The sequence below is a fragment of the Paramormyrops kingsleyae genome, chromosome 23 (assembly GCF_048594095.1).
Source record: "Paramormyrops kingsleyae isolate MSU_618 chromosome 23, PKINGS_0.4, whole genome shotgun sequence".
NCBI lineage: Eukaryota > Metazoa > Chordata > Actinopteri > Osteoglossiformes > Mormyridae > Paramormyrops > Paramormyrops kingsleyae.
The window spans coordinates 21,824,795-21,838,951 of record NC_132819.1 but is presented as its reverse complement, the minus strand read 5'-3'; the positions used below and the strand labels follow the sequence as shown (position 1 = coordinate 21,838,951).

General features: G+C 43.9%; 1 protein-coding gene across 7 annotated transcripts in view; it reads left to right on the top strand.

Moving 5' to 3' along the window:
- Positions 1-9,606, top strand: part of LOC111846925 (FH1/FH2 domain-containing protein 3-like) — a 90,898-nt gene extending 81,292 nt beyond the window's left edge. For all 7 annotated transcript variants that reach the window (XM_072706148.1, XM_023817666.2, XM_023817665.2 and 4 more), the window contains 5 exons: positions 853-1,045; positions 2,634-2,657; positions 4,104-4,284; positions 4,894-5,055; positions 5,816-9,606. In XM_072706148.1, the coding sequence (XP_072562249.1) occupies positions 853-1,045; positions 2,634-2,657; positions 4,104-4,284; positions 4,894-5,055; positions 5,816-5,898 (643 nt within the window). In that variant the 3' untranslated portion in view covers positions 5,899-9,606. The remainder of the gene's footprint in view (positions 1-852; positions 1,046-2,633; positions 2,658-4,103; positions 4,285-4,893; positions 5,056-5,815) is intronic.
- The last annotated feature ends 4,551 nt before the right edge of the window (positions 9,607-14,157 follow it).

Genomic DNA, 14,157 nt, shown 5'->3' with positions numbered 1-14,157 from the left:
TCAAACACGTCAGCGAGAACAATCTGTCGCATACTCAATGTCACCTTGTTCACTCTATGCCACGCCATAAACCTAGAGGGCGTAGAATGTGTTTGACGCAGCAGACCACATGCAGAGGGCAAATAAAGATACTGTATCAAATGTGTGAGTCAATTTAATAAAGGTGATCTTAACGACAGCTCTTTTAAAATTTATTATCAGCCACTACTGGTTTAAAACTGGTTTAAAGCCAACGATTTACATGACACTCGTGGTTAGATGCTAACAAAACACACAGATTCCACAGCAAATAATAGACGTTTATGAGATGTACCATTAACAGAAATACACTAATACAAATATTAATTTACACTATCTAAAGTGCGGGGAGGTGCAAAGCATTGCTGGTAACGGCATAATTAGCCATACTGACTAATTCCATGGCATCAGCCAGTCATGGACCAAATCGGTGATCACTGTAGTGATTGCATGTCATACAATGTCATGTTGGCAAACCGATGCCAATCCATCGATTTGTCTGAAGTACATGGCCGGCTTAAGGGTAACAGTTTCTCAGGCATCAAGCTACAAAATGATCAGTTTGCTGATGTGTTTTTAGTGTTTAATTATCTTTCCTAACAGGGGTCTAAATATATAGAGGTGTTATGGTTAGCACTGTATCATCACACCTCCACGTTTAACCCTGTAACCCTGCAAGCTCCAGACTTATTGTAACCTTGTTCTGATTGAGTGTTTATGGATGTATGCATACTACAGTATGGATGTATGCATATTATAAGCATTTAAGTATTTCAGAATTCAATGTCTGTAGAAGTGCTTCTTTTGACTGTTTACCATCTGTCTGGCCTCCAGGTTTCATGCCTTCCTGCTATTCCTGGGCCAGCCCGCCTATGCCGTGCGTGAGGTCAGCATCCAGCGATTCAGCAAGACTGTGAGCGAGTTCGCCCTGGAGTACCGCACTACGCGGGACCGAGTCCTGCAGCAGCAGCAGAAACGGGCCGACCACCGCGAGAGGAACAAGACCCGGGGGAAAATGATCACCGACGTGAGTATCTACCAACAAACGGGGGCCTGTGCTTTTTCAGGGATCGCAGGCGTCTCTGACTGCCTTATCCATGTTCTGACTGGTCTCACACTAGTGTAACTGCAACAGTAGCTCTCCTGTCCTGGATGTCTTCAGACCACATCTCTGCCTCTGTGTCGTAAAAAGGGAACAAAGACTCGCATTGTCTTGAAATCGGGAAGACGTTCAAAAATCTAAAAGGAATGCTGCTGGAATGAAATAACCAGGCTGCCAATCTCACAAAGAGATTTTTGATCCTACGGAGCTCACCTGTGACGTATCCCACAATGCACACTGAGTCGCATACCGTGAAGGCAGCCAATCAGAGGGCACCAGCTCAGCTGAAAGCCCCAGTGTTAGACCTCAAAGTGTGATTATTAATCTGTATGGCAGATACAAACCCAAGGAGGGCATTGAGCAAACTCAGGATTAATTTCCAGTCCTCTTCAAAAGTAAACACAACAAAGTGCTGTCAAGTTTGGCTTGTAATAGGGAACAGATGTAGCCTTAGACTGTGGTGTGTGAAGCAGAAGACAGACCTGCTTCTCTGTGCGGTTTGATACGTTTGTGTTTCTCGCTTTCACTGGCTATTGAGTTGCCCGGCCCACTTAACGCTGGAGAGATCCACAGAAAAGTACCTAATACACAGATGAAGAGGAACCACAAACCTGGCGTGAGGTCAGAGATTAGATTCCACGTCCATTTTCATTCCTCTTGTGGCTTCTGGCCTGTAAGATATTTTGAATAGGTCCGAAGACGTGTTTGTTATTATATAATTTACTGAAGGAAGTGGCCTTGTAGTCTTGTAGGAAAGATGTAACGCTGTGGCCCCCCAACCTGGCTATGTCACTATACTGTGAGTGATTTTCTCCCAGAATGTACCTGAGACTATGACAGTACAATCTGTGATCTCAGCGAAGCTCTGAATGTAGCCCTTTGACTCTGCATCAGCAGGGTCAGGCATTGCCAGCCGATCTCAGTAACTAACCCATGCCAAAGCAATCTCAGGCTTAGTGCACCAGCTGGTTCCAGCCCATTGCAGAAGGACCTGTTACTTGGTGTCTAGGCAGCCAGAGCCGATCCCAAAGAGGGCTGCCATTCAGCATTCCAGACAGCCCTAGCCGATCACAGAAAGGCCCATGGGTTCACTTTGCCAAACAGCTTTATTCGATCCTACGGAGGCCGGGCTCTGGTGCCGCGAAGCATGTTTGGCTTGGCAGGAGACTGTCATAGTTCAAAGACAGCCTAATCCAATCTCTGTGTGAAAATCCAAACCTCTGGACGTCCCCGCAGGAGAAACAACAAACCCTAAATGGGAGTAGGTCCGCTTTGGAAAGCGTGCTGCTGTCTCTGTCAGTATGTAAATACAGAGTGTGGTGTCTCCTGTAAAGGCCATATCACAGCATTTTAAACATGTTTCATACCCATTATTCTTCTCTACTTCTGTCTGTTTCAAGTGCTCCTTCTTTTTCCCACTCTTCCAACTCCCTTTACCTCGTCTATCCCGTCTCTTCTCTTTCTCTCCCTTCCTGTTCCCCATGCCTTCTGTTCTTTCTCTCCCAATCTGTAGACGGATGATGAAGAGGACAGCGAGGTATGACAGTTGTATGTGCGCGTCCCCCTTAACCCCTGCGGAATCCCCTGCTCTGACTTGCATGTTCTCCTGTGCCCAGGGATTCCCCATCTTCCTGGAAGTGTTAGTTTGTTTGTGCGCTCAGATGTCCTAATTGGGGGATGGAGAAAGTTGTCCTCTTACATTTGGAAGTGTGCCGAGAAACTGATGGTCAAATAGGTTAACCCTCTGTCAGAATCCCACTGGACAGGGAGCAGGCAAAGTATTGGAGGAGGATCTCTTTTTAAATTGTACTTTTTTCTTATTTGTTAGTTTATATTGGTTAATATTGGTTGTATGAGCATCTGAGTGTATGTCATGGATGTTGACACAGAATGGCTCTGCACACCTGCCCCATAATAGCATTAGTCTTCTCTGAAGGTGGCAGGTAAGTAGACACTATCCCCTTTGTTTGGCCAGGTGATTCTCATTAGGGGCGCTGTTTGGTATGGGGGGTGGGGGTAATTGGATCCTGTGAGGTAGTGTCGGAACGCGCTCCAGGAGGTGCATCTAATAATAGCTTTCAGGCCCGGGTGGACAGGGAGGTGGGGGCTCACCGAGCATCTGCGTGTTAGTCCACATCCACCGGGGCCTCGGTTCCTCTTGACCCTCCGCAGTGCAGGAGGTCCCCCCCCCCGTGCTGTGCCGACTCCCTCTCTGTCAGGCGACCCTGTTGACGACGGCCTACCCCCTTCCGGAGAGCCTTGCCGGTCGTGGGGGAAACCGGGCCGAGACTTTTCAAAGGGTTGTGGTTCGAGTAACAGCCCGGACCTGAAGCGCATCTGCGGCCCCACGGCCACAGACTTCCACCTGGCGGCTTCCGCCACAGTCTGGACGTATCCATAGATATTTGTGGGGATTTATGCGTCCAAGATGTTTGCGGTTTATTTTACATTCTGTCTACAGATGGTTCTCAGCTCAAACTGTCGATAGAGTCCTCTCTCTATTTTTTTTTTTTTTTTGATTAAAGATAAAGATTCATGATGTTCCGCTGTAGGATGGTGACACCTTGGGGCGGCCTTCAAAGTAACTAAGACTGCCTTCAGTTTGCTGAGCTGTTTCTAACGTGAAACTGAAGGTGGAAATTAACTCTGTGTGTATGCATGCATATGGAGCAAGTTAGCATTTTACCCAGTCGACACAGGTAATGAAGCCATTCAAATTAAGCACCTTCTTTAACGGGTAATATAGTGGGGCTACATGAATCCAGCAAATCATCAGTTTGAGTGTGTGTTTGATCACATGACATCTACTATAACCCCACCTTAAGTATTTGTGTACTAGCACTAGGAGTACTAATACTAGGAGTATTCTAGGCCCCACTTGGTACTTCAGCAACCAGCTTCTGGATTACATGCCCCTGTCCTTAACCTCTGTGCTAGCCTGCTGTCCCACTATGGGCCTAACATATCCCCCCCCCCCCCACAGGGTGGCAAGCTGAGCAGCAATCCGTCAGCAGGGCAGGACAGCGAGCCCCAGGGCCTCCAGCACGCCGAGGACGCTGCTGAGCACGAGAACATGAAGGCAGTGCTGAGGGGCGGCCTGCGGGGCGGCGACAGCGAGGCAGCCTCCATGCCCGGACTCCGCATCCGCACGCGAGCCACACGAGGCGAGTCTGCCGGAAAGCCGATCCGGCCCTCAGCTTCTGCAGGCTATGATGACAGATAGTATTCTTTAACTAACAACACTTTTAGGTTTAGTGCCGGTGTTAGGGAGGAAATGCTGGTTAACTGCGTCAAAGAATGATACAAAGATTCACTTAGCAATAAATCTCCTATATAATTAATTACACAGGTTAAACTATTTTATGTAATTTCAGATATACTCTGCAACTAATACGTTACATTCTAGCGATTCCATAACGATAGTCAATTGGCCTAGTTAACTACAAAAGCATATGCCTCAGTTCACTAACCCTGCTTAACTAGAAAATGGGTTTTAAAAATCTCGGCACAGCACAGCGACATGAAAACACAGGATGAGTTATGGTCTGTGTAAAGTCCCGGCAGCGCAGTGACCATGACGTCCAGCTGGGAAACAGCTGCAGCACCTTGCGTTTCGCTTCACACATCCGAACTGGAGGTTAAGCCGCATGTGACTGCAGGCCACATAAAATCAACACTGCCCCTGCCCCCCCCGTGTCCCAAAAAGCTCATTAATCACGCAGGCGACGGCAACCGGAGCGATGTCTGAGCGCTGACTGACGTTTCCCCGGCAGGCCGCTTGAGTTCATGGGCGACAGCGAACGAGGATTCGCCCAATGGCACGGAGGACGCGGCGGATGAGATCATGGAGCGCATCGTTAAGTCGGCGACGCAGGGCCCGAGCCAGCGCACGCTGCCACGCGAGAGGAAGAGATCGCGCGCCAACCGCAAGTCGCGTGAGTACCGAACCAGCCTGTAACGGGCTACCAGTCCACATCTCTGTGGCCCTCCCAGTTACCGTACCCATAATTCCAGCTTAACACAATAAAAAGCAGCAGTATACTCTTTAGATACAGTATTAAGTGCTAACTGGTTTCCCTTTTGCAGTTTTCTGCACAGGCATAATTTTCAGATGCTGGTAGAGTTTTTGGAAATCTTACTGCAGACCCTCTCAGCCACTAAGCTTGACAAGAAGTCAGTTATTTTTATCGTGTGTAGTTTTCATCAGTGGACAGTAGAGGGTGATGAAATACTCTAAAAAGAAAGGAAAAATATTCCGTACAGCAGGAGTAGGCAACCCTGATCCTGGAGGGTTTCCTAAATTGTCAAAGCCTGCTCACCTAACGATGTGCGTTTTTTGCCTCGCGATGCATGTTGAGATTTACCTAGTGCTACCAATGACATATCATTAAATATACAGTCTAAAAATACTGGCCAAATTGCAGAATTACAACACTCAGTGAGAAATCAATATCGTCTGCCTCCCTTTAAAAAACAAAGCAGGGTAGTGTGAGTTATGTGGAATTATCTGGGATTCTGTCAGTAGCTCTTTTCTTACAGGATAGGTTGTGTAAATAAAAGAAATATCACTACTTACTGGATAATGATGCTTCAAAACGGACATGGGCTGTCCCTCGTTTTACTCAGTCCAAATAGTTAGTGGATTGGTTCCCATTGGTTAAAGCTCACGGTAACCCTGCCCACCAACCCCTACAGTGAGGAGGACCCTGAAAAGTGGCCTGACGCCAGAAGAGGCCCACGCTCTGGGACTGACTGGTGGGCCAGAGATGCAGGTGTGACTCACCCATTAACTGGGGCTCCCAGAATGCAGCAGGAACCCAGGAGCCCATCCTCGCCCCCATACCCTCCCAAACCTCTCCACTCCAGCCAGCAAACGAGCCAGCCCCATCTCCAGCCCCATCTCCAGCCCGCCATCACCGGCTCACCCTCCAGATGCCCACATCTGCCTCGATCTTACTCCGCTGCTCCGCAGAATCCTTGGTCTTGCTTTCATTTTCGCTCTGTGCTGGTGTGTCACAGTGAGGCTGCAGGGGTCTATTAATGCTGCAACATGGGGCTGCAGCAGGGTCAGAAAGAGAGAGGAGCCAGGTGAATACCATCCATCCTGTGAGGTACCCTGAAAGGTGGAAGACCAGCAGTCTGAACCTCTGGGACTGGACCTTTGGGCTTCTATTGGAATTTTAGCACAAACACAATCGACCACGATGGTGGAATCACCGCTCAGTGATGTGGGGATGTGTATGTTCACCTGAGCCTGCCTGATACAGTAGAGGTGTAGCTGATACGGAAGCTTGAAAGGTTTAAAACAAACAAGGGATTACTTTAGGTTCATAGAGAGGGAGATGACTGCGGCCATTTTGTGACGTAACGCTACACCAGCACAGAGGATGGATATAAAAACAAGACAGCCCTGTTCTTTGATTACCAGATGCCACTAACACACACGGTAGCTCCCTGCATCCTTGTGATTGGAGTAAGATGTGCTGTGCAGGATACAGTTTCGGGATGAGTTTTGTATCCTGCTGTACAGGCCACTATTTCTTTGTTACTGTGACTGTGAAGGTCAGACAGGACCAAACGCACACAGAGCAACAAAACCAAAACATCACGTGGGATAATCAGACCCAAGCAAACAAACCAGCAATAACACCACTTACACAGACGTTAATGTTTGTACTCAAACTGTGGTCAAGTTGATAATCTGAGTGCCCAAGATATGTGAAATGAAGCCTTTATTCTTACATGCTGAATCTGGTCCTGCTGGAGATGTTTTAGATGTTTTTCTGGACATCAGCGCCACTAAGTGTTAGTCACCAATACTTTCTTAGATTTGGAATTAACGCTGAAAGAATGCTTTTTGAACTGTCACATCTAATAGTGATGTATTTATGTTGGGTATTTTGTATTTTTAATGTAGAATTCCATTACCTTTTCCGTCAATATTTTGGCATTACCTGCATTTCTACCATTTTTTTTTCCTATTTTTAAATCTAGAAATGGAATTTCTGGATATGAAAAACAGATGCAGTTGGGTTTATGAAACAGAGATAACGGAACACTGTGACCTTCAAAATGGACCTGCGCTTATCGTTTTGGACATCTCCTCCGCCGTTTCAGTTACTTATGGACTGCCACACGACACAGGGGGATTTTATCATGTTAAAAAAGACAGTGGGGCGAGGCATGGATGAACTGACAGGTGTTGGGAGTTTGAGGAGGCCCAGGCCTCAACCAGCACAACCTGGGGGGGGGGGGGGGGGGGGTAATAGTTAAAACTTTCAACAAGTAGCGTATTGCACTGCCAGAAACACAGCATTGATTTCAGTGGCAGTTTCCTTTCCTGTGAAGCCACAATGGTGACCAGCAGCTATCAAATCAGTAGCTGTGGAATGACTGACCCTTATAGGAATTATACTGAGTAGGGCTGGGTGATATGGGCCAAAAATCATATTTCGATATTTTTTAGCTGAATGGCGATGTACGATATATATCTCGATATTTTTTTCACATAAAGTAATGACAAAAAGACAGTTACAAATCAGAGCCAAATCTACCCAGTGTCACAAAGGCACTTTTAACAGACAAAAATGAACTACCAGCATATATTGTTTTACCAACCAGCCCATTTTCGCTAGCTTACCTTGTGTCTGTATCTGTCTCCAGATTGTCTCTGCATACAGGACTTGTGAGTGAGGGGGAGGGGCGGGGTGGGGCACAACTGTACAAGAGCCAGACAGGGAGAGGAGAAATAGGCAAACTGGCAGCTCTGCGAGTATAACTTTAAAGCAACATAAACTATATTGATATAAATTATACTGTCTCGTCCTATATCTCATATGAAAGTATATCAATGTATCTTAAAAGCTCGATATCACCCAGCCCTCACACTGAGTATGAATTTGTATGAATTTCATCATTTACAGTTTGGGTTGCAAAGGGTCGGCAAATTTCCAGAAACTTTCCATTCCGTGGGAAGTTAAGATGGGAATTTCGAAAATATTCCAAGTTGGAAACTTTCCATGGGAATTACCAGGAGTTTATGGGAATTAATGCAAAATTCCCAGAATTCTGTAACCCTATTTACAATAAGCCCAGTAACTTGACAAAAACTGTCTGGAGATCAGGAGCTGTTTTTTTTTTTATAAATTGCACATTTATCTAAGCGGTAAATATATGCTATATAAATGTAGTATATATTTATAAATACATATTTATATACCATATATTACAGAAGACAACTTGAAGTGGTAGACGAGAGCTGAGAAAACAAAGATATGTTAACTTTATCCTGAGTAAACCTTGAGTATTTAAATGGTAGTAAAATAAAATGCAAACTATTATTTAAGACTCTGAATAAGGAGTTTTGAAGGGCTTTGGTTGGAGATGTGCCTTTCAAAAACATGGCTATTTATTCTGCAGTGTTAAGGGGCAGTTTGTATGTAACCCCCTGTAATGTACAGTAAATACAGTGTCCTCCACAGGCAAGGCTCAGAAAGTCATCCATAGGATTCCTAATAACGTTATGTTTTTATTTTATTATCCCGTACCAGAGTTTCGGTTACAAAGACAAAAGCTCAGTTAAGTGGCTTTACATATTATCATGAATCTCTCCACTAGACATTACCGTTTAATTTACTGTAAAAAGTAATTTTCGATTGCGCAAGACCTGATTTCATGGGTCATGTGCGGTTAACATATAGCCGTCATTCTGTACTTTCAACCTGTCTTTACATTTTCTGGAGGATGAGTTTCACAGAAAACGAATCATTGTGCTGTAATGTGTAAGTGTCTGGCACCTTATTCGTCATTTGTAGCAGATTTCAAAGAAAAAAAAAAACAGTTAAAAAAAAATAGCGATGAAAGGCACTGTCTCCGGACACATTTTGTGTTATTCTGGGAATTGTAAAAAAAAAACGGAAAATGTAAAAGAATAACTGAAATGAACTGGATGTAAAATGTAAAGATGTATCTGAAATATTTAGAAACCACAGAAGGAGGACAGACGCTGTAAAATATGTCATACTCTATTTAGGGGTATTTTGTTTGTTTTTTTTTCTGTGTAATTTGTGTAGAATAGTGTATCATACCTTCAAATATCAGTGTTATTATGTAATTTAAGAGAAAATAAGCCGTACACGAGATGTATTTGTTGTATATGACATGTCTATCTCGACGTACAATTGCTTATCTCAGAGAGAGTAACATTTGATGTTGATGTCCAGTGTTTTTTTCCCCCTTTTTGTTACATTGTGTTACTTTGCTTTTTATGGACTTTAAGCCCTCTCGTTATGATGATGTGAACCATATGGCCCACCTTTCAAGCAATCCAGAGACGTTTTTGGGAAGCCGTCTGTTCCCATCGCGCTTCTCCGTAAAACGCAAACAGCTTTTCAGAGTAAAAACCGGACATGCGGAAAAACCGGAGAAACTTATGTACACACACACACACACTTTGCAATTAAAGCTCTTATGAAATGTCCTGTAAACTATCAGTGTCGTGTTTTTTTTTCCATGCCGAGCTCCATGTTTAATCACTGACAGAGGTGGAAGCCTGGATTACTTAGGCTACATCTTAGTACTTTTTACTATGTTTTTCTGAGAATATCAACAAATCAGAAGAGGTGCAGTTAAGCTGGTGATTTGAAATGTATTAAACAGAAAATTAACTATATTAAACCAACAAAAAATCCTGTATGTTATCACATTTTGCCTATAAATGCTGACAGAAAGTATGTGGGCTGTACACAATATACACCATATGGACAAAAGTATTGGGACCCTATTGAATTCGGGTGTTTCATTTAGACCCATTGCCACAGGTATATAAAATGAAGTACATAGCCATGCAGTCAGGGTTATGAATATTTGTGAAAGAATGGGTCATTCTGATAAACTCAGCGAAGTATGGTGCAGTTATAGGATGCCGCCTTTGCAATAAGTCAGTTATTCTACCGTCAACTGTCAGTGGTCGTACTGCAAAGTGGAAGCATTTAGGAACAACACAAACTCAGCCTCGAAGTAGAAGGCCTGTAAAGTAACAGAGGTCGCTGAGTGCTGAGGCGCATAGTGCGTAAAAGTCACCAACACTCAGTTGACTGAATAACTGCAGAACTGCAAACATCCTCTGGCACTGACCACAAGGCACAAACTGTACACTGGGAGCTTCATGGAATGGGCGTCCATGGTTGAGCAGTGACATGGAAGCCTCACATCATCAAGTACAAAGCCGAGCGCTGGATAGAGTGGGGTAAAGCACGCCGCCACTGGACTGGAGCAGTGGAAACATCTTCTCTGTCTGGCAGTCTGATTGACGAGTCTGGGTTTGTCAGATGCCAAGAGAACGTTACCTGCCTGCCTGCATTGTGTCAACTGTAAATTTTGGTGGAGGAGGGATAATGGTATGGGGCTGTTTTTCAGGGAACTCTTAATGCTTCAGAACACAAAGACATTTTGGACAATTCTATGTTTCCAACTTTGTGGGAACAGTCTGGGGACGGCCTTTTTCTGTTTCAGCATGACTGTACTCCAGTGCACAGAACAAGGTCTATAAAGACAGGGTTGGGTGGGTTTGTCATGGAAGAACTTGATTGGCCCACACAGAGCTCTGACCTCAAATCCATCGAACACCTATGGGGTGAACTAGAATGGAGATTGTGAGCCAGGCCTTCATGTCCGACATCAGTGCCTGACTTCACAAAAGCTCATTTGGATGAATGGGCAAAAATTCCCACAGACACACTCCAAAATGTTGTGGAAAGCCTTCCCAGAAGAGTGGCAGCTGTTATAGCTGCAAAGGGGGGACCAACTCCATATTGATGCCTATGGATTTAGAGTGGGATGTCATATAAGTTCCAGTAGGTGTAATGGGCAGGGGTCCCAATACCTTTGTCCATATAGTGTATGAACTGTTGAAATATATTTAAGGCCAATGTTCATATGAGATTCAGTTACAACTCTAAAGATGGCAAAATCCAGGCCAGATGCTTCCTTTTCTCATCTGACTAGCATTCCTGCTGTTTTGTCCAGATTTAACTCAAAGAGATTAGGAGTATTGCCTTGAACCTGTGAAGTGATGCTCTTACTCTCATGATTTACTGATAACAATCAGCACTGGAGCAACATCACATATCTGCAGCTCTAGATGTTGATGTAACTGGAGAAGACACCCAATTAGCATCAGGATCTGCCTATTTTGGGCCCCATGGTCTGAAGTAGACTTCTCTTTTGAATTTAGTATGGATTTCATAAATATACGAGAAACCATTGTTTCCATATCACATCTACGAATCATTTTGTGCAGTCAGCCTCATTTATCAAAGGGAGCTGCAGAGGAGGACAGAATCACATAGGTGAAATAACATTTGGTAATTTAGTAAGTGCCTTGAAATTTAACAAAATCCATGAATGTTATGTGGCCGGTTTTTGAAGACGGCCATATTTTAGATTTTTAGCATTTGCTGGAGCAAGGATTGGGCTGCAATCAGATATTACGTAGAATTTATAGGGTGGAAATGCATAGAAATACAACAAAAAGTGGTCTAATGTTTAGCTACCGATTTATCTATTAGGCTTAGGGTTAGGCTTAGGTTTACTGATTTGTTGTCGAGTTTAAATATAGTTGCATAATAACATGAGAAAACGGTCTGTGAGAAAATAACACAGGCCTAAGCCTAAATATAGGCCTAATGCTTCTGAAAAACATCTTAAACATTTACTTTTTAATTTTAAAAACTGACTAATTGAAAAAGGAGAATAATAAATGTTCACCACCTTCGATACACATTCTGCTCTGTATTTTATGGCTACGTTTAAACTATCTAGCTAAAGGGACTCAAATTAGTTTTTTTGCCTGAATGTGACTCAGATCCGATCTTTTCAAATCATATTTGTATCACTTTCATATGTGGTCCTACATCAGTATGTATTTGATTCGCGGCCATGCGACATGGATATGAACGGTCAAATCCGAATCCATGTGGATTTTGCCCTATACGCATGCGCTGACCATTTTTTGTTGTTGGTAACGCAGATGACCCATGCAAAAATATATCAATGTCTGTGTCCAAATTCAGGGGCTGGATCTTTTAAAGGTTGCGGTCGAATCTAGCAATTTAATGGCAGATAGTCCGCTAATATGCTTTAATGCAAATGTTAATTTGATACTGAAGTGCTGATAATATACAATTTTTTAAACGTCTTACCCTTTTTAAGTACATCACATACAGTCTATTCTGCTGCAACTATACTGAATTGCTAGTACATGACGCTGTAAAAAAAATGGTCCTTTAGAGATAACAGAGTTGACGAGACTACGCGGCTCTGGTAAATCTGATCTAAGCAAAAAAATCAGCATTTGACAATAAGGCTTTGTGATATGAGCATAGGCCTATATAAATTGAAGAAAAACATATTGGTATGAGGAGGACTGGTGTGATCCACTGTGTATAGAGGCCTATTAAGTGTGGAATTCTGTGTATTAATTCCATTGTATGGGATATGGTCCACCTGCAGGTTTTATCTCAGAGTACGCCCCCCCCCCCCCCCCCACACACACACACACACCGTCCTGTCTATAATGGGTTACATTCTTGCCTACCTTCACTGCCTCCCAGTGACGTTCCCTCTGTGAAATCTCACATGCACAGGTCAGCTCCACACACATTAACAAGAGACACAATGAAACCCATTGCCCAGTGATATTAATTTTCATTGTATTACTGTAAGTTGTCATTTGTGTCAATGTGATTACAGAAATCAAGCACAAATCTACTGTCACAGCCCAACCCAATGATAATACTTTGGAACAATCATAAACACCAGGTATCATGAGCAATGTTAACTGTAGATTTTTTTTTTCCATTAAATGTCATTTACAGGCTGGTGTGGTGGGACAGTGGTTAGCACTGTTGCCTGGGACCAGGGTTCAAGCCTCTGCTTAGGGCTCCATGTGTGGAGTTTGCATGTCGTAGTGGGACTTTCATTGGGTACTCCAGTGTCCACTACCCCCCCAGTTCTAAAATATACTAAGGCGTATTAGCCTTACAAAATTGCCCATAGGTCAGTGTTCCCTGTGATGGGTTGGTACCTCATTGTGGGTTACTCCATGCCTTGTGACCATAGCTTTTAAGATGGGCACCAGACCCACAGCTGTGAATATGACAGAACATTCGTTTTGTCTGTTTAAGGTGGAACAGATGTTGCGAATAAGAAACTGCTGATTTTGTCCATAGGAACAAAAGTTGCTAGCCTAACTTCTCTCTAATGCAGTCCATGATGCCTTTCATGGCAAACCACAAGATGTCACTGCCTGAGCATGCCTGTTGAAATCAACTTGAAAGACACCAGCAGACAAGTAAGTTAATTCACAAGTTCAGAGCACAGCACTCCTGTGTGCTAATTGCTCTGTTTTTTTGTCCTATAGTGACATTCAGTGAACTATATCTGATAGTATATCATACTGTACATAATGTGACACCGGGAACACCAAGGCATCGCAAGCATAACAAAGAACAATAAGACTTGCTTGGCAGAACAGAAATTTTATTTCCTAACAAGACTGTAACAGGCACCCGACAAACCCAAATACCCACAGCCGAAACACAAAGTGGTCAGACGTCGAACGTAACGATCACACATGGTGGGAGGGTTATACAAGCCAAGAACACGAATCGGACAGGGTACACACAAGACACAGGTAAACATACACACCACGATCGCTAAGGCAACTATAACCATAACAACAACGATACAAGGGCTATATACAGGAGCGCTGGCGAGGCATGCCGGGATGCGCAGATCTCACCGGTACGACAATACTCAATAATACGACAGTACGAATAATAAACAATACGACAATAATCTTTAGCAATTTGCAGCGAGCACCAAAGCAGCTTCTTTCCTTTGATTACTGGTCATGGGAAATGTGGGATTCTGTGGGAGAACTGTCTGGCGCCGGTGTTCTGTCGAAATATGCTGCCTTGTCGAAAAATGCTACCGTAGTGCTAATAGATAGCCCTTACCCTAACCCTAGCCCCCCA